The 25765-nt window shown below is 37.6% G+C and overlaps 2 protein-coding genes across 2 annotated transcripts in view; one reads left to right on the forward strand and one right to left on the reverse strand.

Moving 5' to 3' along the window:
• RAB3GAP2 (RAB3 GTPase activating protein subunit 2 (non-catalytic)) overlaps positions 1 to 8399 on the forward strand; it is a 131698-nt gene extending 123299 nt beyond the window's left edge. The window contains exons 23-29 of the mRNA XM_012649670.1: positions 52 to 87; positions 1351 to 1425; positions 1732 to 1950; positions 5596 to 5685; positions 5952 to 6173; positions 7087 to 7245; positions 7463 to 8399. Coding sequence (XP_012505124.1) covers positions 52 to 87; positions 1351 to 1425; positions 1732 to 1950; positions 5596 to 5685; positions 5952 to 6173; positions 7087 to 7245; positions 7463 to 7618 — 957 coding nt within the window. The 3' untranslated portion in view covers positions 7619 to 8399. The remainder of the gene's footprint in view (positions 1 to 51; positions 88 to 1350; positions 1426 to 1731; positions 1951 to 5595; positions 5686 to 5951; positions 6174 to 7086; positions 7246 to 7462) is intronic.
• A 2317-nt stretch (positions 8400 to 10716) lies between these two features.
• Positions 10717 to 25765, reverse strand: part of IARS2 (isoleucyl-tRNA synthetase 2, mitochondrial) — a 56861-nt gene continuing 41812 nt past the window's right edge. The window contains exons 15-23 of the mRNA XM_012649680.1: positions 20601 to 20709; positions 19135 to 19237; positions 17982 to 18107; positions 17204 to 17335; positions 16295 to 16401; positions 15196 to 15341; positions 14297 to 14487; positions 12441 to 12585; positions 10717 to 11232 (exon numbers count right to left, since the gene is read on the reverse strand). Of these exons, the coding sequence (XP_012505134.1) occupies positions 11090 to 11232; positions 12441 to 12585; positions 14297 to 14487; positions 15196 to 15341; positions 16295 to 16401; positions 17204 to 17335; positions 17982 to 18107; positions 19135 to 19237; positions 20601 to 20709 (1202 nt within the window). The 3' untranslated portion in view covers positions 10717 to 11089. The remainder of the gene's footprint in view (positions 11233 to 12440; positions 12586 to 14296; positions 14488 to 15195; positions 15342 to 16294; positions 16402 to 17203; positions 17336 to 17981; positions 18108 to 19134; positions 19238 to 20600; positions 20710 to 25765) is intronic.

Raw genomic sequence — 25765 nt, forward strand, 5'->3', positions numbered from 1 at the left:
TCTTGATTTAAATTATTAAGTATTACAGCATTTTGTGTCTTTTTATCTTAGGTTGGAAAAGCACCAAAGGATAGGTTATGCCGAAGGGTAAGCGATCTCCCATAATTATTATATAATTACAGTTGTTAATCCTACACTTTATATAGTACCTTATTAACTGTAGGGGTGAACTTTGCTTTTTACCAATTTGATGACATATCTGGAGATAAGAAAAATGAAAAGAGAATACTTATATTAAGGAAACTGATCATGAACTATGGCCAGTTTTAATTTAGCTTTCCAGATTGTCAGCATGTTAAAGCTAAGTTTTCGTAAGATGTGTTCAACTTTGGACTGTGGACAGCAGCATAACATGCTACCATTGCTGCATATTTTTTCTCTACTTCAGATTAGAAATTTATAGTAAAAGCATCAAACTGAAGTAGTTTCATGTGAATAGTGAATTTGTTTTACCTATATGTAATAACCATTGTATAGATACAATATTAGTCTTAGATAATATTCCGATCCACAGATACTGGGTTTGTATTTGGGGCCAGTGATTAATAGTGCTAGTAGCTTTTGCTTGGAAATTTGAAATGTTCATATGACAAATATATTTAAGAAATAATTGGGACACATGAATCCAGCTGTTACAGGCCCTCGGTTCTCAAAAAAATCACCATTGTTGGGGAATTATTCTAGTGTGTTCTTAAGAGTGGTTGTATGACTAGTTACATATGTGCCCACACACTCTCTGAATTATTTACTTCGAGGCGGTGAGGAATGTATTGGTTGTTAGTTTCAAAAAGATTGCACGCAAAGGCAGCGACCCCTTGGACAAGCCCTATAAGGGAGTCAAGGGGACCAACTGTTGCCCACAGCATGAATGTCGTATTTAGTTCTCAAGCTTGGGATTCTGGTTTTGTTCTGAGGGTTCAGTTCAGTCCTTAAAAGATGCTCTGAAACCAGACCAGGCCATTTTCTTAGAACTTTTAGAGTTGGACTCTTACGTGTACGTCTTCCATGTACTATGATTATTTGGCTATCAAATGCAAACTGAACAATGAGCACAGGAGTGCCGCCATCTGTAGTAACTGGTGAGAATGCATCTTTACAATACGTAAAGAACGTTAATTTTTAAAACTTGATAGTAGTACCACTTTTTAAAGCCTAACTTTAAAATTAATTGACTCTAAAGAATCTAAAAGAAGGAACTTAAATGTGTTAATGCCTTGACTTTCAAATTCTCGCCTATTAATAGTGCAGAAAGTCAGTTAAACAGGTGTGTTGTATTCTATTTTTTGTTTTTGTGATAGTAACTATAGCAGTTTTGTTGCAGGGCCTAATTGTTTTCCTTTTTAAAAACAGGATGTGGGAATGAGTGACACAGCAGTGACATCTTTCCTTGGCTCCTGCTTGGATCTTCTTCAGACTTTAATGGAGGTAAAAGAGGTATATTATTATTCTGAACTGCTCCTAAGATACTATTCTGAAAATCAGTGGACTTAAGAAAGGACTATTTTAATGAGTTTATTTCTCATTTATTCATTTCTGACTTTTGACTTAAGCCCAAAAAGTAGTGATGTTTCTTACTAAATTGTTATTAAAATTAAATTTTGTATTTTTTATTACAATTTTAGGGGATGTGGAGTATGGGTTTGCACTTTGCTGGTAATAAACTGATAAGGATATTTGTGAGCTCTTAGCTTTCCAATTCTGAACACAGTCCTCCGTTCTCAAAACCCGTAGGCAGATGTTAGCAGGGATGAAATGCAGGTCCCCGTCCTGGATACTGAGGATGCTTGGCTCTCTGTGGAAGGACCAATCTCAATAGTGGAACTGGCCCTTGAACAGAAACACATCCACTACCCACTGGTGGAGCACCATTCCATCTTGTGCTCCATCTTGTATGCAGTCATGAGGTTTTCTCTGAAGTCTGTGAAGCCACTTTCACTTTTTGACAGTAAGGTAAGTACCTCAAAGGATTTCAGAGCTATTTTAAAGCTGCAGGGTTAGCAGACACATGGATTTTCTTATTTAATAGAAGTTGTTCAGTGCTTTTGTGACTTGTGTAGAATAAAATTCATTGTGAGGTTCCAACTCTTTTATTCCCTGCTTGATTCCATTCTTCTGATTTACCCTACATATTGGTGTCCCTTGGAGTTTTGCTCTCATGTCTGCCTTCCTCATTCTCCATGTTCTTCCTGGATACACACATTTTTCCCTCTTATATATCTCTAGGTCTGACCTATCCCCCAGAGTTTGGGGCATGTATTACTATTGAACGTCTCTCTCTGAATGTCCTGTGGGACTTCAGACACTTCATATCTAAAATATGTCTGCAAACCCTCACCCCCATCCTGCCCCTGACCTAAATCTGCTGTTTTCCTGAATTCCCTGGCTTGGTTATTTGATTAATGATGTCATCATTTCTGCACTGGCAAAAAACTAGAAACCTTGAAGTGTTCTGGCTAATTCCCCACTTCTAGATAATTTACTTCATTGTAAATCCATTCTTGTAAATCCATTCTTGTAAATCTCCCTTACATTGTATATGTCTGTTCCTCTCCAGCATGGTAGCCCTCGTTGAGGCCTCATCATCTTTCCCTCGGCTGACAGCAGCCCCTTCATCACCCTGCCTCCAGTTTCTCTCCAGTGCCATGCTGCGAGGGCTGTCTTCCCAAGACAGAGGCCTAAGCCTGTTAGCTCCATGCCTGAGACTCCGGCTCCCCTGCAGCACCCAGTCCAAACTCATTAGTAGAATATGTAAGAGACCTTCACAATTTGGCTGCTGTGGATAGTAAAACCCTTTTCTTCCCCATGCAGGTGTCAAATGAGAGACAGACATAGGATTCAGACCACTGGAGAGAAAATTGTCAGCTTTATTACTTAGTGCCTTACTGCTAGAAGCTAGGTTGGAGAACACCTGGTGGGAAAGTGGGTTTATCATTTCCCCTTGTGTGGGAGACTTGTGCACTCAAGGACAGGCACAGCTGGGACCCCTGAAGTACCTGCCGTGTAGGAGCAGAGAGCGTGCTCTCCCTGTGGCAAGACTGCCTCCCTGAAGAGGGAAAACCAAGGGGCTGTTGAGAATGTTCAGCTCTTTCTCCTAAATTCACCAGTCCATCTCGGGGAGGAGTGAGTGTGGGGTGAAGCAGGAGACCGGGGAATATGATCCTAACAGAACCCCCAAAACATGGAAACATGGAACCAGGAGGCTCCCCACAGCCATTACTCACCTTTCCTGTTTCATCAGTGTTTCTCCTTCACCCTGGCTGTGACTACTGTGAACCCTCCATTCCTCAGAGAAATCGTACATTACTTCTTGTCTTCATTTGTGATACTCAGTTTTCACAGGCAGCTATTTTGTATGGCCAACTCCTTTTTGTGTTTCAGGTTATTACTTACGTGTCATCTTCTCTTCAGAGTCTTTGTCTACATTCCCTGAACTTACCACCTCTTTACTGTGTTCCCATGTCCATGTGCCAAGCCTAGCACATAATAGTAGCTCATTAAATGTTTAATGCATTTATAGTTATGGAAATGTTAAAGAAAAGTTACATGGCAGCGGCATGCAGAAGAGACTGGATGACATAGTGAGTAGAGTGTGGGAAACCCCTGAAAGCAGGAGTTGGTGAGGATGTGGACTCAGGGGAGGTAATAAAATCATGAAGGGGTTTGGAGGAGTCAGCAAATAAGTAGCAGATTGGGTATAGTGCTCAAGGAGATGGAAGGGGTTACAGTTACATCCAGTTTCAAGCTTTGGAGACTGGGTATACCATTTACAAGGAAGCCCATTTTGAATGATTTTGGACATGTTAAATTTGAAGGTATAAACTAAGCAGAAATAATATGTTTTGAGAAATTTGTTTTTAATCAGTAACCTTTAACATTTAGATTCCAAGAGTTTACTTTTGAAAGATAGGGTAGGAGAAGTCTGATGACAAATTTTCATCTTCCTAATGAAATAACATTACATATTACTTACATTGTAAGTAAAGATTTTGAGTGGATTATTATATCTTTCATTTAAGATTGTAAAAGAAAAGGGTACTTAAAAGTTAAAAAAAAAAAAAATATATATATCAAAATTAAGTGTCCAGCTCAGTACTTCCCTCAAAAAGGGACTCTGTGAAACCAGGACGTATCCAGCATTGGACCAGCACAGTTACGATGTTACGTCTTAACCCATGTCATGCTGAGATGACCTCAGACAGCTGCATGTCTCTCCTCTACATAGACTACATAGAGTGGTAGTGTGATTTGGTGGCTTGTGAAACCAGATCCCAGTGTTACCATTTGCTAACTAGAATTATTTAGTTTCTCTTAGTCTCAGTTTTCTCATTCAGAAAATGGAGGTAATTCTGTTGCCTACCTCATGGCTGTGAGGGTTAATTGACCTATTCAACATAAAGTAATTAGTAGTGTTTGGAACATAGTAAATAATAAATGGTACTATTATAACCCTTATATCTAAGACCACCAATTAGGAACTACAAAGTAACAGATTGCGGGTGAGTGAACGAACAGTAAATCTCTCAAACAGTGATGGGTTGCTCTGGGAAGTCTAGTATTTATCATCACTGAAGGACGTGTAGCTCTAGCCTACTTGGCAGTCACACTGGATGACCTACACTCATAGATGATTAGCCATGGAAAGTGTATGAGAAGATATATTGGATGACTTGTTTGTAGAAGAAAGAGTAACCCAAGTTGGTGGAGTCACCCAAGGCAACCTGGTTGGAAGTTGTGGGCCTGGGACTAGAGCCTGGGTCTTCCCGCTTACAGGCCAGTGCTCTTTGCTGTGTAGCACATTTCCTTCCAAGGAACTTCCGAAATCCTGTTCTCTGGTACTGTTTTGACTCATCACACACGCGTTCATTCTCTTAAACAAGGCGTTTTTAGACAATTCAAGTGTTTTTTTAAAAGGATTTGGAGTACATACTATGCATTATCTATTACTGCAAAGCAAATTATCTCAAAACTTCGTGGCTGATAACAGACATTTATTACTCACAGTTTTTGTGGGTCACAAATTTGTTTTCCCCTTATGTAGGTGCCTCTGGCTTAGTCTCTCATGTGGCCATAGTTAGGATGCTCACTGGAGCTGTGGTCTCATCTAAAGGCTCAAATGGGATGGGGGTAGTTGACTCCAAGCATGATTGTTGGCAAGAATCAGTTCTTTGCCGCATGTGCCTCTCCATGGGGTGGCTCACAGCATGGAGCTGTTTCCCTCAGAGCGAGTGAGAATGAATGCGAGCATTCAAGGCAGCAGCAGTAAATCTTGGAAGTGACATGCTGTCACCTCTACCTAATTCTGTTTACTAGTAGCAAGTCACCAGCCTCACCAGCCCACATTCAAGGGGAAGAGTCCTCACAGGCACAAATACCAGGAAGGGACCAGTGGGGACCATCTTAAAGGCTGCCTTCTACATGTTAGATAATTGTTATAAAAATTAAATGAACAAAAGGCTAAAATCTTATTGTGCAAGGAGAAAATAAAATTAACCCTGAGTTATTCCTGATTAAATGGCTTAACGTTTTTTTCATCTTTCCCTTTTTCTCTACTTAATAATCCACACTTACCAGTTTTCTTGATCTCTTTCTCTTTAGGGAAAAAATGCATTCTTCAAAGACCTAACTTCAATTCAGTTATTACCTAGTGGGGAAATGGATCCAAATTTTATTTCTGCACGACAACAGGTAAATTATAGCTATTGGATTTCATCTTTGTTTCAGAGAAAAAATAGTAAAGCAAAAATCTACTTGGCCTTTAAAAGGACGACCACTTTCAGAGTATTCTTGAGAACTAGTTTCCGTTTAAATTATGTGTTCCCTTTTTGATAATTAAACAATTTTAACATAAAAGCTACCTACAATTGACAGAAAAGCCAACGATTGCTTCGATTTAGATATTTTTAATGAAACACACCAATAAGACATTGCCGTATCTCTTCTCCACTTTCAAGTTCTTATTGAAAGTTGTCAGTGCAGCTGTCCAGGCACAACATTCAATCAGAAAGGACAAAGATCCCCCAGAAGAGGCAACAACCGCTCCTTTCGGGAAAGACCAAGACTGGCCGGTTCTAGCTGTGGATCTAGCCCATCACCTTCAAGTTAGCGAGGACGTTATCAGACGGCATTACGTGGGGGAACTCTACAACTATGGAGTTGACCACTTAGCGGAAGAGGTAATCGTGACCTACGAATGTTAATTGAGCTCAGTTTATAAAATTGATAGTTGGAATACAGAATCAGTAAAGTTTCCAATAAAGCTTTTTACTCTTCCTTTTGGTAGAACTTCCAGGCACAAAAAAAGAACAATAGAATATTGAAATATAAAAATAGAATCAAGTAAATTCCTACAGGGTGCCAGACCTGCTCTGTGCACAGGGGTATAGCAGTAAACAAAACAGGCAAGTTCTCCTCATGGAATTGACAGTCTACTGACAGGTGCGGAAAAGCAGGCTGGCTAAATTTGGTGTTGAGTCACAAGTACCGTGAAGAAAATAAACAGGATCATATGAATAAACAGGAGCTACTGCAAGAGGGTGGCCAGGGAAAATGACAATTGAACTGTGCCCCTAAGGATAAGCAGCAGCCAGCCACTCGGAAACCTGGGGACAGTGCTTGAGTCAGAAGGGTAGGGACTAGTGTGATTAGGTCCAGGACCAGGAAGGCTTATGGCTGAGCAAACAGGAAGCGAGGGGTAAAGGAGTATGAGAGGAGGTGAGGAGGCTGGCAGGGGCCAGGTTGTAGTTGAGTCTATGGTTATTATTCTAAGTGTATTCAGAAGCCATTAGAGGGTTTTAGGTAGTCACGGTATGATCTAATATATTTCCCTTTATTTGTCAAAAGCTTGAGAACGACACATTGTATAGTAATACTGGATTGAAAAATAAGGTGATGAGAGAAGCAAAAATCAGCTGATGAGCAGAAATTCAGGTTTAAATGCTGAGTTCGATTTGGATTTCCCTTTGGTTATGTCCGTGGCCACAGCCCAAAAATGAATGAGAATCTCTTCACTGGCACCCCCTGCTTTCCTACAGAATAAGTACATCTGTTAGCTCTGACCATATCATTTCTCCACGTTCCTGTCCTCAGGCCATTCTACAGGTTCATGACAAAGAGGTCCTTGCGTCTCAGCTGCTCGTGTTGACGGGGCAAAGGCTGGCTCATGCGCTTCTCCACACGCAGACAAAAGAAGGAATGGAGCTGCTTGCCAGACTCTCGCCCACGCTGTGCACCTGGCTGAAAGCAATGGTGAGCAAGCACAGAATGACAGCAGACAGGTCGCTGAATGTCTTCTTAAATGCCTGTTCAGTAACACGTATGAAGAACATTTGAATGACTAGTTTAATTCATCCAGTTCCAAAGAAAAGCATTTTTATTGGGAAATAACTATTGTGATAACTGTTTAGTCATTAACTATTGTGTCATTTTATGTAACTAATAGGTTGTTTTTGTGTCCCGTTTGTAGGATCCCCAGGATCTTCAAAACACTGAAGTGCCAATTGCAACGACAGCAAAACTAGTAAATAAAGTCATTGAGCTTTTACCAGAGAAACATGGGCAGTACACTCTAGCCTTACACCTCATCGAAGCTGTGGAAGCCATATCCATTCCTCCTTTATGACACTCATCCGCTGGACATAGTCTAAAACTGTGTGATTACAACACGAATTAGTGCATGGTTATTTTACATAGTAAGAGCTGGAATTTTATGGAGAGTATGTCTTTTTTTCTTTTGTACAAAAAAAATTATATATAACTTTTAGAAAGTGCAATCCTGGCTAAACTTCACTTTGGTTAATAGTGAAGATAAAATATAAACAAATCAATTATACTACAATTAATACAGATGTTTTACTGTTTATTTCTAATTCAAACACTGAAGTAGCTTTACTGGTAAACTTTGCTATTTAAAATTGGTTTTAATTTACAGATTATGTTCTTATTATAGGATTCTATATTTCACATCTAAAATATTGTTGTAATTAAATATAAATGTGTTCATGTACAGTCCCATCAGTAGAGTTAGAGATACATCCCACTGTTTTAATAGACGTTATGAAAATGCTTTTGTTATCATGCTTAAAACCCCGTAGTGGGCTGCCACCCGGGAGTTCTGGATGCTGGAAGGTTCCTTTCCCAGAGGTTCTGCTGTTCCCATCAGAGGAGGATGGCCTTGCTTGAGGAGGAAGAATGGGTTCTGGATCATCCTGTTCATCAGAAGGGACACTAAATAGAACCTTTAACCTGTTGTGCTTGCCAAAATGGAGAATCTGAGATGCAAACAATGCAGCAAATTAATTATCACGTAAGTTAAGATTTGCTTCTTGCCAAGTTGCAAAGTTGTATCCATATCAGGTAATTGTAAAAATGTATTATCTTGTAAAACTTATGTAAAAAAAAAAGGCAAAGATACTAAAAATTTTTAAGTCCAACTTTATTTTTCCTATAAGTGTTTAGAAATGTCTACTTCTGGAATTTGGTAATGTTTTCTGTCCTTTGGAACAGTACAGAAAAAAATGCTTAGTGGTATTAAAGCTTTAGCAAACCTACCTCACAGCTGGGTTGAGAGGATAAAATACAACTAATTTTGTACCCTCTAGTGCCTAGAGCAGTCCAAGTGCTAAATAAATATTTACTGATTAAAACCAAACTGTAGCCACTTGGGAGGCTGAGGTGGGAGGATTGCTTGAGCCCAGGAGTTCAAGGCCAACCTTGGCAATATAGTGAGACCCTTATCTCCCAAAACAAAAACAAAAACCCCCAAAACTCTGTAAAAAAGTGCTTTAAGTTCTACAAATACCAAGTATTAATTACAGTCTGTCTTTAGGATGTAGCCATACAGGGCAGTTACTAATGATACATAGTAAAGTAACTCACTGCGACACAGAGGTGTGTTCCTTCACTTGTAAATGTACAGGGTTGAGGAGTGTATTTCCTTTAGGGACATACTCCTGATGTTTGAGTTAAAAAGATCACATCCAAATAAGAATTTAACTGGCTAAAACTTAATAACTGTTTAACTATCAAATTTAAAATCTTACAAGATAAATTTTTAAGATGTCTTGAGTATTGTATTTGGGGTAAGGGCCTGTGAGTCTGATCGAGGCACGTATTTTGTAGAGTAGCAGCGCTGCAAAGGGCCTTAAGCTAGTCTAACCTCCCAGCCTCTGCTTGGATTTCCACTGCCCCAGCCAGACACATTCTATAAAGCTAGATATGTGTACAAGAATTCTAGAAATAGTCCCTTGGTATTTATGTTCTAAGAGATTAGTTCTTCCTGTGGTTTTTCTAAATACTTTGAAAGTAGTATGAATTTGAGGAGGCTGGTCCAAGAAACTTAGGCATTTTTAAAGATTAAATCCTCAATTCCATTATCCCTTTAGGGGGATACTTAAGCAAGGTAGATAATAAAACTGGTTAAACTTACTCTGGTAGGACACACAAATCTGGGAATTGCTGAGAATAGTAAGCTGAAATATGACTCAGAACCATAACACAAATCATTGAGTCTTCTAGTTATCTTAAAACTTCACATTCATAGAATTGTAAGAAGTTGAATTTGGAGTTGTATGGTTAAGAAAATCAGTTAAATACTAGTTCATCAAGGAAAATACTACTTCATCAAGGACTTTTAAAATAAATATGATAGGAAGAAAGAAAAACAAATACATATGTATACATTCCATAACAATGAAGAGCCACAAATAAAGGAGTTGGATTTTATGTAGAATGGGTGGTTTCTGAAACAAAGGTACGTAGCGCTTACTGCAGTTACTGATGGGAAGCCAATAATCAGTAGTGTTTTCCTAGATATATTCCCACACATCTTTCTTCATTAATGTTAAATGCATTTTTTATCTTGTTAAATTAATTCTATTGTATAATGCTAAAGGAAAACAAAAGTATTAAAATAATCATAACTTCTACATTTATAGGTTGTGTTTAGATGTAGAACTAGAGGGGCCAGGATAAATGTAGATAAAAAGGTATAGAGAACCAAGCTTCTGAACGCTTCATACTTTTGCAAAAAGAACAAAAAGTTTCACCTTAGTTATAAAAATTCATCTATGGTCAAATTAAACACTGTTACATTTAAATTGCTTTTTTAAAACATGGTTAATTGCAATCTAAAATCACAAAAAACAGATTTAATAATACTAGGCTTACATTAAATATAACATTCACTTAGAGGAGTTGCTGTGGTCCATTTCATTTATGAGAGACAAATATTTTTACAGTCCACTTTAGCAACAGGAAAAGCCATCTCTCACCCTGCTAGAGATGGGTTTGCTGGGCTTCTGAAAGTTAGATTTCTGCTGAAAAGAATTGGCCATCCTTAAAAGAGTTCAATCCAATGCTGAATTGTTTATAAAATGAATATTGTTTATCTATTGTAAGTAGTGAAATTCTGTATATACTGCTATTTTCTGTGTCTGTTCATTGTTGTGAACTTATATACATTAGTGAAATAAATTTTCAGCTTTCATTGTTGTTTCCTTAATATTCATAAGTGTACGTATTAAGAGATTTAGTCCTGTCTTTAATAACGAATTCCCCTCTTTCTAATCCAACCCAAAAAACTAGCTATTCTGAAAAGGCTGATGTTCACTAGTGGGCAGAATGAAATGACTTTTTTGAATCTAAAGGGAGACACACCTTTGCCATTCTCCTTCAAAACGACACTTACTTTCACAACTTCACCAACATCAGGCAATAGTCTTCCAGAATGCCTTTATTTTCAGACATCATAGACCTTAAATAGTAAGTCAAAAATATTTATAAAATATAAAACATTTTCTGTTCAGCCATATTTGAAGGCAAGCTGAGTATGTGTCTGTGTTCTGAATAAGTATGTTATGGATACATCCATCCATAGATATATGGGGTTCTGCATGTATATATACATAATTCTTTCTCTAGTTACAGGAAATATTTTTTATAATTTTTATTTTGACCTTCATCCTCCATCATTTACTCTTCCGCCCATTACCTAGATCTTGGATTTCTTTCCAATATTGTAAACAATCCATCTAAACTTGCAGCCCGTACTGTCAGGAGGGTTCTTGCTCAGAGAGCTATGAACATGAGGGTACTATGTTCCACCAACAACTTCTGCACATCGAGGACAGAGTGTATCTGAAGACTCAGCTGTATACTTCCAACAGCGAGGACATTTTTCTTTGGTAGTTGGCATGACAATTACTTTGTATGAAGACTCTTCACGAATATCACCACCTATGAAAGAAAAATGCATCAGCATTTCTGATAGGCCATTCAACTTGTATCATTATTTCTTAACAGGTTTATAGGGGCTCCTCTTTCAGAGCTTTCTTTCTCCTTCCTGTCTTGGTAAAGCTCGTCAGATACTGCCATATCTGTCCTATTGCCTAAATAGCCAAGATAATGGGATCATAAACCTGAACAGCTGAAGAGAGCTGAGGAATCTGAGACCCTATAACTCAGTGAGATTAACTAAATTTTTCCCCAAGTCACTGAGTTCTGTATCTACTCAGGCAGAACAGGCTTTCTGGCTCTGAATCCGGGTATAGATCTGATGAATGACACTGCCTCTCTCTCCAGCTACATACTTGACTAAGAATTTTAAAAAGCCAAATTATAGTGACAACTGTAGTGTCCCCACTCAAAACTTCTCGGTTTGGACAAAAGGAACCAAAAACTTCTCCACCATTAACTCTTTGATAAAAATAAGGAGTAAATTATTTTCTAGTCGTTGTACAGAGAATGTACGTTAACATTATAAAAAGCAAATTAAGCCAGAAACTTTACTATTAATACATGGTCAATGTTGCCAAGCCCCAATTTAAACTGATGCCTATAAATTGGCCCCCGTCTCCTGCTAGTACCTAAAAGCTATTATGAAAACATAAGCAGCATCTCCATTGCCCAAATATCTGCTTGTTACTCTATTAATGCTACTCCACCCCCATCAATAAGGATGACTCAGGTTGATAAAATCTCCTATAACAGAAATTTCGACAAAAAGCTCACTTATAAAAGATACCACGGTGAGAATGAGCTCAACAGAATTGGTTCCTTAACCATTAAGAGTGGCTAAATAATATTTTAATTCGGGGTGTGCATAATAGGAAAGTTTAGAATCAACTTTGGGGAACAGTAGGCAGGGCCGGGCAGTACTTGAGTACTAAGTATCAAAGGACAGGGACCCAAAAGGGAAGAGGACAAGTCAGACTAACTTCACATCCAATGACTATTATTTATTCAAAGGACAAAGGAATCTCCCTCTTCTATCCTAGCTTTCAGTTCCCAAGATCGTCAGGTAGGACACTTTCAAGAGCTGGCTGAGAAACTTGGAATCCAAATATGTCTGCCTTTAGAATAAATCCAGTACACTGGAAAGTTGGTGATGACCTATAATTATTCAATTCTTTAGATACCACTTGTTACTTTCATCTCCTTCTTACCTTCTAAATTGATTAGGAATTTCCCTTTAAGCTCAATTACATCTGCAGCTATCTCTCGTGGTTCCTGAGCCAGTAAAGTTGATTCGGAAGCCATCATCAGCTCAGTCAACTGGGAGGTGCTGGAAGTTTCCTCAGCTTGTAGCATCTGGAAGTAAGTGTGTGAAAGTCACTGATTAAATCAAATTTTGCCATAAACTGCAGTTAAAAAACATAAGACACTAAAACTTCTTGTGTTTAAGTGAGGAACCCTTTGATACCATACATCCTGAGCTAATACTATTATTAATAAATCATCAGTTCTTACTAGTATAAAACTAAATATTTCCATCAACGGTATTCACTAAGAATATACCCTATGCCAGGTACTTCACTTTGCTTGATGCTAAATGTTTCTTATTTCTAATTGTCACAGAGAACATAGATGGCATTTATTATTCTCACTTTACAAATGAGGAAACAGGCAAAGAAGTTAACTTGCCCACATTTCTCAACCAGTAGGTGGTAGATCTGCAACTCCAGTCCAGCTGTGCCAGCCTCAGAGCCCATAGGTTTTTTTTTTCCTGTGTCATGCTTCCTATACTGGGAGAGGGATTAAGATACTATCGCAACAAGACCTGCTTTTAGCAAGGTACACCAGTGGTGGCACTGTGAATAACACACAGAAACCTCATTGTAATTTGGATGTTTAAAAATGAGTTTGTGGGCTAATTAGACATTTCTTTTTTAAAAAAGCCTATGAAAAAACAGGAGACTCAAAGAGATTAATTTGGTTTTAACAAGTTCATGCAATTAGAACCAGGACTCCATCTGACAGCCACTTGGTGTGATTCCCAAGGAAAACACATTCATGTATTCATGTTTTTGAAAATTCCAAAGTATTTTTTCCAATATAAATGATCCAAAACAAGCTATATTCTTTCCAGCTTATTACTTAGAACAACTGAAGTCAGAGGAAACATAATACATAGAAGAAAAGCCCAAGACTAGGCTGCATACCTTTGGATAGGTCACAGCTTCAATGGTCCCTCGTGTACAAATGAAACAGAGCTTCCCAACTTGTAAGTTTTAAAATGTGACCATCTGATCTATTTTCTCTGTTATCAATAATCTTACACCTACTAGTTATTTCAAGCCTCAAATCTTAATCACTCTAATTATTAAAAATTTAAATTCAGCTTACCAACCAAAATGAAATGAGTATGTTTTAGAAAACAGATACCAGTAAAACTTTAGAAAAAGATATTCATTGCCAATTAACTTCTTAAGCATTTAGACTAAAGAAGACTCTCAAGTCATTATGTTCACCAACCTGGCCAATCAATCGCTAAGAATCCCAAGAAGAAAATTCTGATGGCCTTTTTAGAAATAAAAATAGGATGAATGCTTTGAGGTGCATGTGATAATTTGCTGGAGCAAATGAATTTTCTCCAGATCTCACAAAATAAAAATGGAAGCTATTTTTGGATTTGTTTTGAATCTGTTCCAAATGGACAAAATTCTCAGAAAACCAGACCCTTAATATAAAACTCCCAATTTTTACGTATTCTAATATTACTGCCATTGATCCGTTCACCTATCTTCTAAATAGCCCTGAGGGCTTTCATTCTAAACAGAACTTCATCACACCTTCCCTGTCCCTATGAAGTAACATGCACATGTTCCACTGAAGAGGATGTGTTTTGCAAGAATAGGGAAAGGACACAGAGAAGTAGGAAACAATCTGATAGTATTAGTATTAGAAAACACAAATCCTAATTTCTAAATTAAAAAAAAAATTTCAATATTTTTAAAAAACAAATTTCATGTGAAACCATATAATATTAACAGCATTTCGAAAGGTACAGATTGCTGCATACCTCTATTATCTCAAAAAGCAGGCCAGGCTCTATCACGATGGTAACCTTGTACTCGGCTGCGTTTTTGCCAGGGATGCTTCCAAGAAATGAGTCCCGCATCGCACACGCACTCTCCACCGCTTCCTCCAACCCGGGCTTCTTCCAGATAGAACTCGTACTGATCCACCCGGTACGAAAAACACTCTTGGGCTCTTAAGAAGAAGAGAGAAAAGTGAACTGATTTACATATATCCTCAACTGTATATAAAGCTCTACCATTAAACACTGACCATTGATGGGGAACAAGGATTGTTATTCACGGTAATCATGTGATGAAATATTATGGAGCCATCCTAAATATTTATAAAACATTTCTATCAGCACCGGGAAATATTTATGTTACATTTAAACAAAAGACAAACTATAAAGTCAGATCTCAAAAAAAGGATACTTAGAAAAAAATAAAACAGAAATATCCAATATTAACAGTCGTCTATGGGTAGTAAGATTATGAGTGACTTTTCCCCCTTTCTCAACTTCTCTAGTTTCTAATTTTTATAATAGCTTAACACATTCAGAAGGAAAAAAATCATAAAAATATTCACTTAAAGACACTATATTTTCTGTTTTGAAACCTAAAATAAATTTACAACTTTTGTAAAGGCATTTAAGAAAAGTGATTTCTCAATATTGTCAAGTTGCTAATACATTTTAGAAAGCACTAGAGACAGCTCGAAGAGCGTTCTGAAATTCATCCTACTCCCTCCAATAGGTGCAAAAACTACTACTGAATGACGCATTACATCACAAAGTACTCACTGTAGATGACTAAGTGCCCCTTATGTGAAATAGATAAAATCAGAAGCTGCACCTTTACTGGAGATCTTTCTCACTGAGAGAACAAATGAAATGTTCCTTACCTTTAAAGTAAGGGATGTGCTGGAATACCTCTTCAGCCAAGTGAGGAAGAATGGGAGCAAAAGAACGAACTATTACATCCAAAATTTCAGCTAATGCAGTCTGACAAGAGCGTCGTTTGGGGTCGTTTGCCTTTTCACAATAAAGCCTGGACAAAAACAACATATCAGCACCAACGATACTATACGATACGGGATCTGCCTCGAGTTGAGTTTATTCCTACAGTGGCTAATCCTATGGCTCTAATCATCTTCTAATTAAGAATAAAACATACTTTCGTACAATTTTTTGATAACTTATCTTCTATTCCTCTTTCCTCCCTGCAGATGTGCCCACCTCCTCAAAGACTCTCATAGCTATGCTATGTCCGATTCTGTTTTTCAGGTACATGACAACTAGAGCACAGACTACCGTGTTAAAGGACAAGTAATAAGTTAGTTGATAGTATTTAAAATGTGACTCCTCAACCCTTACAATGCTATTGGTGTTTTAAGGGAAGGACTAGGAGTTATGATCCCTATATGGAAGGTCCTTGAGGTACTGACAGGTTGGGGCTGGCCCCCCAGATTGGACTAGTTACTATAGAGATAGCACCGTCACCTGCCATGGAGCAATAAATGAAGACTTAGCAACAAGCCCTCTTCTGCAAAGACACTACTTAACATCATACAGTGTTATACATAATTGCCCATATATTTCTCTCTCTCTCTCCCCTTGAAGATTTGCAAAGTCCTGAGAACAAGCACTATGTTCATTCTCTCTTATTAGCAGCTATTGCTTATGGAACACTTACTTTATCAAGCACAGTGTTAATAAGCACATTATTTCCATGACTGCTTTTCCTTCTCATAACCACATTATGAAGTAGGCGTTATCAACCCCCTTTTGCAGATGAAGAAACTGAGATTATAGAATAAGTTGTCCCAAATCATAGAGATAGCAAGTGGCAGGGCAAACGTTCTTAATCAGGCTTGACTCGAGAACCCCACCCTAACACAGTGCTGCCCGCCATGCTCATCGCTGTATCCCCAACATTTGCCAGACACAGAGTAGATACTCAAGAAATATTTGTTAAGTATCTGAATGCTTAGTCATACGTACCTGTCTTTGATTATGCTGAAATAAAAGTTAGAGAGTTCTCTGGTATAAAATGTTCGTAATAGCCGAACAACTTTTCCAAAATCATATTGTTTGTATGATTCTGTAATCTAAGGAACAAAGCCAGAATAAATTTGGAAGCTGGGACAGGCAGGTGAAAACGCAAGTCATCACGAGGAAAATATGTTCCTTCAAAAACACGTTGCAAAGGCAGGCACATACAAAAAACATGCAAGCATTCCTGAGAATCTTCCAAAGGTTAATGCTGAATAACAAATTCAACTACACTCAGAAAATACTGACTATTCTACTCTGGGAACCACAAAAGACCATTCGTCAAGGAAAGGATTGGGTTTTAAATGATGCAATCATACCATTTTTAAAACAGCAAAGAGTGGAAGTTACCAACAATTCATTTCTGTCCCCTCATTTATGCCTCATTTATTTTTGGTTACATAAAAATTAGCATGTGCACCTCTGACTTATTTGGAAACACATTTCTGATTTTAAGAAAACGCAATTATTTGTGTCCACATATAAATGAGCAAATATGAAACATACAGAATAGTCATTTCAGTTATTTCTATACTTTGTTATGAGGGGTACATCTGCAGATACAAGATTCTTTCTTGCTGGAGAAATAAGGCTGATCTTAAGAAGGCTGGTCTAAGGGAAGCCTGGGCCAACTTTTCCACCAAGTACTTCCCTAGTCTTTTGAGAACCTAGTAAAGACATTATAACACTTTAAACCTAAGGCCAACCTGGAAATGTGTGGAATTTAGCCAGTATAACTTTCCTCAAGAGTTTAGTTACATTTCTAGCAAGTTATGTTCTACTCGCATGAAACTAAAATTTTAACATACAATAGTGCTGCCATTTCTATTTTCCAAAAGTTTATTAATTCACACTTACCTTGTTTGCTAAATCCTGCAGTAAGTGTAGCATATACTGGTCTATGACATACATATTTTTCACAGGGATGGAATCTGTCTCTGGGTTGAAATCAGCCACATTTCCCAAAAGAAAGCGGAGTGTATTCCTAAGCTATTCATAGTGAGAAAAAGTATGCAGTTTAAAAAAATGTATGAGGTTTTCAATTTTCACTGATAAGTCATTTTATATTAATCTATAATTAAGTTTCATCCAACTCTTGTCACTTTCTTAATGGGATATTTTTATTATATCATTCCTAAATATGACTACAAATGAAAAAAAAAAAAACTCTCTCATTCCCATAGTCCAATAGCCCAGTTATGGAAAGAACCACTGATTTTATGCCTAAAGACTGAATTTTCATTTTATTTCTTTATAATCTTAGGGCAAATCACCTTTCAGTAGCTCAGTTTATTCATGTGTGCAGGTGAGAATGATGTTATTCACTTGCCTCGCAGGTGAAAATAAATGGAGAAAATGTGAAAAGTCATTGAGTACATAAAAGTATATAAAATTAATATAATTCATATTATGCTATATTTTATATATTATAATAAAATATAAAAGGACATTATATAAAGTTATTAGTGTTATTACTAATGTTTTTAAAGAAAGAAATTAACACAGGATATTTTAAAATGCTCACATGTGAAAACTCACTTTCATTATTTCAGTGCCAAACAAAACGTGCCTCATTTTTTAAAACAATGATTTAGTAAACTTTTCATTCACAACTAGAAAGAATAATGGCTCTAACCTTGTTAATATCATCTCTGGCAGCATTGAGCACAGATGGACCAACCGTCACTTCAGCGAAGACATTGGACTCCCCTACCCACCAGCGAAGGACATCAGCACCGTAGGGAGGCTCTTTGCTTTGATCCTTTTCATGAAGGAAAAACATAGAAACAGAATGGCTTTCAATTCCAGTAGCCAAACAGAGGTTTCAGGTAAAGTTCCTCTGCAGAAATGTCCGAGCATAATGTTAAGTATAAACTATGCCAGCGCTGTAACGAAATGAGGCTCAAACCAGGCTGCACCTGAAAACAACAAAACGGGAGGAAGGAAAAGCAAGCTCTGCGATCTTGTTCAAGGCCCAGATGCCAATCCCTAAGCTCCTCCCTGGTCATGTCCGCATCCATGCGTAACGGCGGCGGGCTGGGCACAGAGCAGTGCCAGGGACGAGTCCGTGGTAGGGGCGAGGGAACCAGGACAGCTGTCCGTATCAGCATTCCCTAGCAACTCCGTACACGAAGCAGGGAATGGTTACAGGATGTGAGGAGGGCAGTAAAAAGCCACAGGAGTGAAAAAATAGACAAATGGTTTTCTTTTATGAAAGCAACTTAAAAAAAAAAACCCAAGTTATCAGCAACCTCAGATTTGATGTCCATTCATGAGTTGCTTTAAAGTATATAATTTCCAAAAATAAAACAATGAAACACACAGTTAGGAGTTTCCATCTCATTTTTTCTTATATCATTTCCACTCATCTGTAAAATTACAGTTTATGCTTTTTTTCCCCCATGTCAGACAGGTAATGTGCCAGCATCGTAACAAGGCTCGAGGGAGGCCCGTGTCACACCATATTGTGAAAACCTGATCATCACACTTATGAACCATAAAAGGATCTACACGTTTTAAAAGGTCAATTAAAAAAGAAACAGGATGATTCAGAACCTAACTGGAGATTCAGACCTGAAATGAGTCAGCAGGGCCACAATCCCAGCCCTTCCCTTTCCATTAAAATCATGTGTTATTTAAGAGTCTGGATTTACAATATGGTAAGGCATCCTCTACTAATATAAAAGATAGTTTTTATTTTTACACTGAAGTAACTATATTAAGGGCTTTGGCTGTCAACTTAAGAGCCTTAAAATAAAAATAAAATAAAGTTTTAGGAAACCACTTACTTGTCCTCCATTGATGACAACATCAGGATTAATGACATTCCCAAGAGACTTGGACATCTTTTCTCCCTTTTCTCCAAGGGTAAATCCATGAACAACCACTGTCCTAATAAGACAAATCAGTTATATTAATGATAAACACAATTATCTTTTTGAAGATGGTAACAGCTTTAAAAAGAGTACCTTAGTTTGATACAACAATAGGACTTTTCTTCACAAATTAGGGATGAAAGCTTTTCTTGAAAGTCTAATTGTCAACAGCTTATTTATCACGATCATTAGTCAACTCTCTACTTAATCAAGGGAAAACCTTAGATGGTTTCATTCACTAAAGAAATTATATCCTGAGCTTCTGCTATTAATATGTACTGATTTTGGCTGGGCATGGTGGCTCGTGCCTATAATCCTAGCACTCTGGGAGGCCGAGGCAGGTGGATTGTTTGAGCTCAGGAGTTCGAGACCAGCCTGAGCAAGAGCGAGACCCCGTCTCTACTAAAAAAAATAGAAAGAAATTAGCTGTACAACTAAAAATACATAGAAAAAATTAGCCGGGCATGGTGGCGTGTGCTTGTAGTCCCAGCTACTCGGGAGGCTGAGGCAGGAGGACTGCTTGAGCCCAGGAGTTTGAGGTTGCTGTGAGCTAGGCTGACGCCATGGCACTCTAACCTGGGCAACAGAGTAAGACTCTGTCCCAAAAAAAAAAAAAAAGGCACTGATTTTGATCAATTAAAACTAATCAGGAAAAAATGTATCTTAAAAAGAGCAGATTATCACCTTAAAATTATTTTCAAAAAGACAATTTGAAAAAAAAAAAACCGGTTATCTGCTATTCTGTTGGTCTTTAAAAACCATTACAAAAGAAACAAAAACATCTAAAATGTTCTGGGATGGGTTTTCATCATAAGATAGCAAAAATCTTAAGCTACTTAAGAATCTTTCTGATTAAAACTTTTGCCTACACATTTGAAAAAGGAAAAAAATTATCTGTACTAAATAATCCATAACTTAATAAATAGGCATTTAATAAAGGAATGTTTCAGTTCTTCAGCCACTGTGGATATCCTTCCCTATGTTCCTCCTCCTCAAGTCTTATCACAGGTCAAGATCCAGAGGACACTGGTACTTCGAGATAGGAGTCTGACAACCTCCTCATTTGCCCGCAAATTAATAGACTCCTCTTTCCTTCTCTTCAACAACAACAACAAAAAAGATCTAGGTCCACGTAGGTTTCCCCAGCTACTCCAGTCATGCTGATTTTCTCTTGTAGGAGTTATGACCTATATCAGTGACAAGAGAGCTACCTCTATATTGTCTCCTTTCTCTCTCTTTCTTTTGAATTCTTATTTCTCTAATCAACGGGAGACTATGAGCAATCGAGGGTAGTGCTTTATCACATGATATTACTCAGCATAGTGCTTCACACATCGGCAAGTACTCAGCAGAGGTTTAGCTAAGGTATAAATACTTACTTAAAAGGTGCTTTTTTCCTCGCTGCCGCACTTGTTAGTAAGGAAGACTGAAACCAACCCCCAATCTGGTCTTTTCCTTCCAAGTACAAATCCGCTCTTTGGTCAGTACCTCAAAATTAAATATTTTTTAAAAACACAGAAATGTAAGTTAATTAAAACAGAAAAACAAAAATGAGAATGTATCAAAGTATTGAAATAATAAAAGTAATCAAATCATTTATCTCTGTGTCATGCTCTACCCGATGACTACACTGCACTCACTTGAGCTGTTACCCCACTGCCAGTTGATTATCAAGATAAAGTAGACAAATCTTTGAGCATCATCTCCCAAACCACAGCTGACTAACACACTACCTAACCTAGGGTGGATTCATTATAATTATCAAGATCAATATTTCCGGTCAAATCTTCTATGAAAATAAAATACTGTTTTATTAATTCAATAAATACTTGCTGAACACCTAATAACTTTATATGTTAATTCATTTAATTCTCATAACTCTAATAAAGGTAAGTATTACTATTATCCCCATTTTACAGATGAGGAAAATGAGGCACAGAGAGGTTCAGGAACTTGCCGAAGGATGTACAGACTGAGAGCAGTAGAGCTGGTTTCTGAACCTTGACAATCCAGCACTAAAGTGCATGCTCTTAACCAAGAAGTCAGACTACTTAAATGTGCCTGATCTTGACAACCAAACAAACACAAAACAAGGTCTTATAAAGGTCAAATTATTAACTTCTCATTTGACAACGACCCAGTCAAAATATGGGCAAACTGTAAAAAAGCCGTATAAATAATTTCATCTCAAATTAGGACATTATATAAGCAGACTTGAGTGATACTTCTAGTATTTTACAACTAACAACAGTTCATCCAACAGTTAATAATAAAATAAGGGACCATCTGGCAAACGTCGTAAGTACCAATCACTTCAGACAAGAATCATCAAGGAGGCTTAAGTACTAGGTGAAAACTGAGAGAACAGGTATTTCCATAGTCTTAACGCATCTCCCTACAGGATACTTACTAATAAAAATTACTGGCAGGGAGGGGAAGTAACTTTACAAAAGAGAAAACTGGCAGACGTCACCTTAACCAAGTGCTCACAAACATCACCAGTAATGGGACAGACAGACACCATGTGACTTCTGCAATGATGCACTGAAAAAAATACAATATCCATTCTGTGATATTCCTGCCAAAAATGCGTAACCTAAATCTAATCACGAGGACACATCACACAAACCCAAACACAGGGACCATCTACAAAATAAACCACCTGCACCTCCATGAGTGTCAAGGTCATAAAAGACAAAGAGTAGGGGGACTAAAGAAACATGACAACTAAATGCAACATGTGATCCCAGACTAGACCTTGGATTCTGTTTTTTTTTCTTCTTTCCATAAAGAATGTTATTGGGTAAAATTTGAATAAGATCTGTATATAGTTAACAGTATGGAATCAACGTTGATTCCTTGATTTTGATATCTATATAGGTTACATAAGAGACTGTCCATGTTTTTAGGAGATACACACTGAAATATTTAGAGATAAAAGATGCATTTTCTCTATGTGTTATATATACACAAAGAGGATATATAGAGCAAATGTGGTAAAATGTTCACTTTGGGAAACCTAGGTGAAGGGCATGTGGTAATTCTTTATACTACTTTGTGACTTTTCAAAATAAAAAGGTTTACAAAAAAAGCAACATGAGGTCTTTGAGAAAGATTACTGCCATATTCTAAATCTGAATTCACAACGCTACGCAGCCCCATTAATCCCTTTTATTTATAAAATGATTTGCCCTTATATGCTAATATTGAAGATTCACTGTTGTAATCCTTATTCGAGAAAGATTATCTGGGTGGAGGTAGGGAGACAAAATTAAAAGAATTGAATCAAACCACTTTACTTTCACTCATATTGCTGAACACTAACTACAAGGCAGGCACTGTGTTAGACGCTGGGGGGAAAACTGAAGAAATCTGCTCTCTGCCCTCTTAGAGCCACATCTACTGGAGTAGATTTTACATTAAACAAGAAATAACCGTGATAGGTGTTACCAGGAGGAAAATAAAGAGTTTAATCTAGTCTATGCAGTCAGAAGAGTCTGAGACAACATAAAAAGGTAAACACATATGCAATAGGAACAAAAGTTCTAGCCTCAACATCCAGAATGCTCCATCTATATCCCACTTTTCTTCTTCCTCTACTGACTTGTGGCCACTTGTAACCACGTAAACTTTGATAATGCCAACACTCAAACCCCAACCCACCCCAAAATGTTAACTCCCCTCTGGTGACCACATCATGGATATCATTCAGTAGGATGATTATGTAACAGAACACCAGTAGAAATTCTTTTCTGAAATGGGTAGATAATGAAACAGCAAGAAGTCTCCCTAACCTTTTTCATTATTTTGAAAAGTGCCTACACTTCTGGCCTAGTAAAGCGATCGCTGGCAGTCCAAAACCATGGAATCAAACCAAAGTTCTGTCATCTTGGAGAAATTACTACTTGCAAGCCTCGATGAATGCATCTATAATAGCTGGGGGGCCTTAGTGTGCTTCTATTTCTTCTTTAGCAAAATGGGAATAATACCAATATCTACCTACTTTATAAGGTTGTGGTAGAGACTAAAGAAGTACATGCTTAGGACATGCTTACAATGTAGTAAGCATTCAGTAAATGTTAATTACTATTAAGATACATCACTGAGAGAATCAAGAAAGATTTTTCCTGGTATATTTTTTCAAAGACTTCTATATGAAAGAATACTTGCAAAAACATGATTATTTGTACGAAACTATTTTTAAAAATACATGCAAGGTCTCTAATCCTGCCCTAGAAGTACATGTTGTAACACTCTAATAAGAGGACACCAATCCATTAACAATATCACAACAAAACAGCCAAATAATTTTTTTTTTCCAGCTAATACAGTTTAAGTGTAAGGTCTCAGTGTTCTTATCTTTCCCATTCTCATATATATTGAATTGTTGGAATTGGATGAGAAGCAAAATATCATCCTGGAAAAGGAAGTATAGACACCAAACACTTCTGGAAATAAGAGCCTTTTAGGATAGTGCATAAGATCAGCAGGAAAAAAAGGTGGGGAGAGGGGCAGTTCTGGGGATAGCAAAACTCTGGACAGGAAGGAAAACAAAGCTTTCTGGAATGTCCAAAACAAAAGACAAGAAGTTTAGTGTTGGCCGGGCGCGGTGGCTCACGCCTGTAATCCTAGCTCTCTGGGAGGCCGAGGCGGGCGGATTGTTTGAGTTCAGGAGTTCGAAACCAGCCTGAGCAAGAGCGAGACCCCCTCTCTACTAAAATTAGAAAGAAATTAATCGGACAACTAAAAATATATACGAAAAATTAGCTGGGCATGGTGGCGCATGCCTGTAGTCCCAGCTACTCGGGAGGCTGGGGCAGGAGGATCGCTTGAGCCCAGGAGTTTGAGGTTGCTGTGAGCTAGGCTGACGCCACGGCACTCTAGCCCGGGCAACAGAGTGAGACTCTGTCTCAAAAAAAAAAAAAAAAAAAGAAGTTTAGTGTTGAATGGTAAGAAATACAAAGCACAGTCAAACTCAAGTGCTGTTAAACTGTAGATTTACTGTACACCACACACAATTCCTGTTCCAGTAAGTTTATTTTTAGTGATGTGTCTTTTTTCTAACAAAAGTATATTCTCACTTTCAGAAATCTGTGAAATAGTGAGAAGTTTAGGAAAATAGAATCAGATATTCCCACGACACAGAGATAATTACTTTAACATTTTAGCTGTTACCTTCCAAGATTTTGTCTATGCATATCAACATGGATATGAGTTTGTTAAAAATTAAGATATTTTGTCTGTATGCTGCCCTTTTGCAGTCTGTACTTTTTCAAATTTAACATGCCTTTAAATAATATTTTCCATGCCATAAATATTCTTCAAAAACATGACCTAAAAAAAAAAAAAAAAACAAAAAAACAAAAACATGACCTAATGGCTGCGTGTCGCTCTATCACATGAATGTATACCATACACTAATCATTTTTCTACAGTGGGATACTGAGTTATTATTTCAAATCATTTACTATTAGAAATAACACTACAATGAATATCCTCACATATAATCTTCACTCAGATCTAGTTATTTCTACAGGAGAGACTCCTGTAAGTAGAATTACTTGGTCAAAATCTAGAAACTACTTTAAAGCTGATGATGCTTAATGTTATACTGTACATTTATTGTACAACCTCATATAACATTTGAGGTAACATTTCCAGTAAGTTTATGCCAAATTACACTTCTACCAGCGATGTACAAAAGGGAGAATTTTGCCGATTTTTTTGTTTCTTTTTAACTTTTACTGTCTTTTCTTTTCTTGAATGGGCCTCACAGTAAAAAACAAAAACAAAACTAAAACTTTCTTATGGATGTAGTAGTGAGTTTAGAATTTCAAAATTACAGGAAATGTAGCAATTAACCATGTAGTAAAAAGTTAGTATTTTCATTACAGTAACTTTAGCTCTTAGGAAAATTACAAGCATTCATATTTACAAGGAATAATAAACTATTCAATACCTCTAAGATTATAGTTTAGGCATGTTAGTTAAAGAATAAACCAACTATAAAAAAAAATACCATCAAAGAGAAACCAGCAAAAAAAAACTTGAGTAATCTATGATTTCATTACTAAATTTGTTTACCTTAGCTGAATTGATAAATTTTGAGCAAGATTACATTTAACTAAGAAGGCTGGCCGGGCACAGTGGCTCACACCTTTAATCCCAGCACTTTGGGAGGATGAAACAGGAGAATCAGTTAAGGCCAAGAGGTTGAGACCAGCCTGGGCAACACAGCAAGACCCCATCTCTACAAAAAATTTAAAAAATCAGCTGGGCATGGTGATGCACGCCTGCAGTCCTAACTACTCAGGAGGCTGAGGCAGGAGGATGGCTTCAGCCCAAGAATTTGAGGTTACAGTGAGCTATGATCAGGTCACTGCACTTCAGCCTGGGTGATAGAGTGAGACCCTGTCTCTTAAAAAAAAAAGGCAGGCCGGGCACGGTGGCTCACGCCTGTAATCCTAGCACTCTGGGAGGCCGAGGAGGGCGGATTGTTTGAGCTCAGGAGTTCGAGACCAGCCTGAGCAAGAGCGAGACCCCG

This window comes from Propithecus coquereli, unplaced genomic scaffold, assembly GCF_000956105.1.
Source record: "Propithecus coquereli isolate 6110/MARCELLA unplaced genomic scaffold, Pcoq_1.0 Scaffold300, whole genome shotgun sequence".
NCBI classification, from domain to species: domain Eukaryota; kingdom Metazoa; phylum Chordata; class Mammalia; order Primates; family Indriidae; genus Propithecus; species Propithecus coquereli.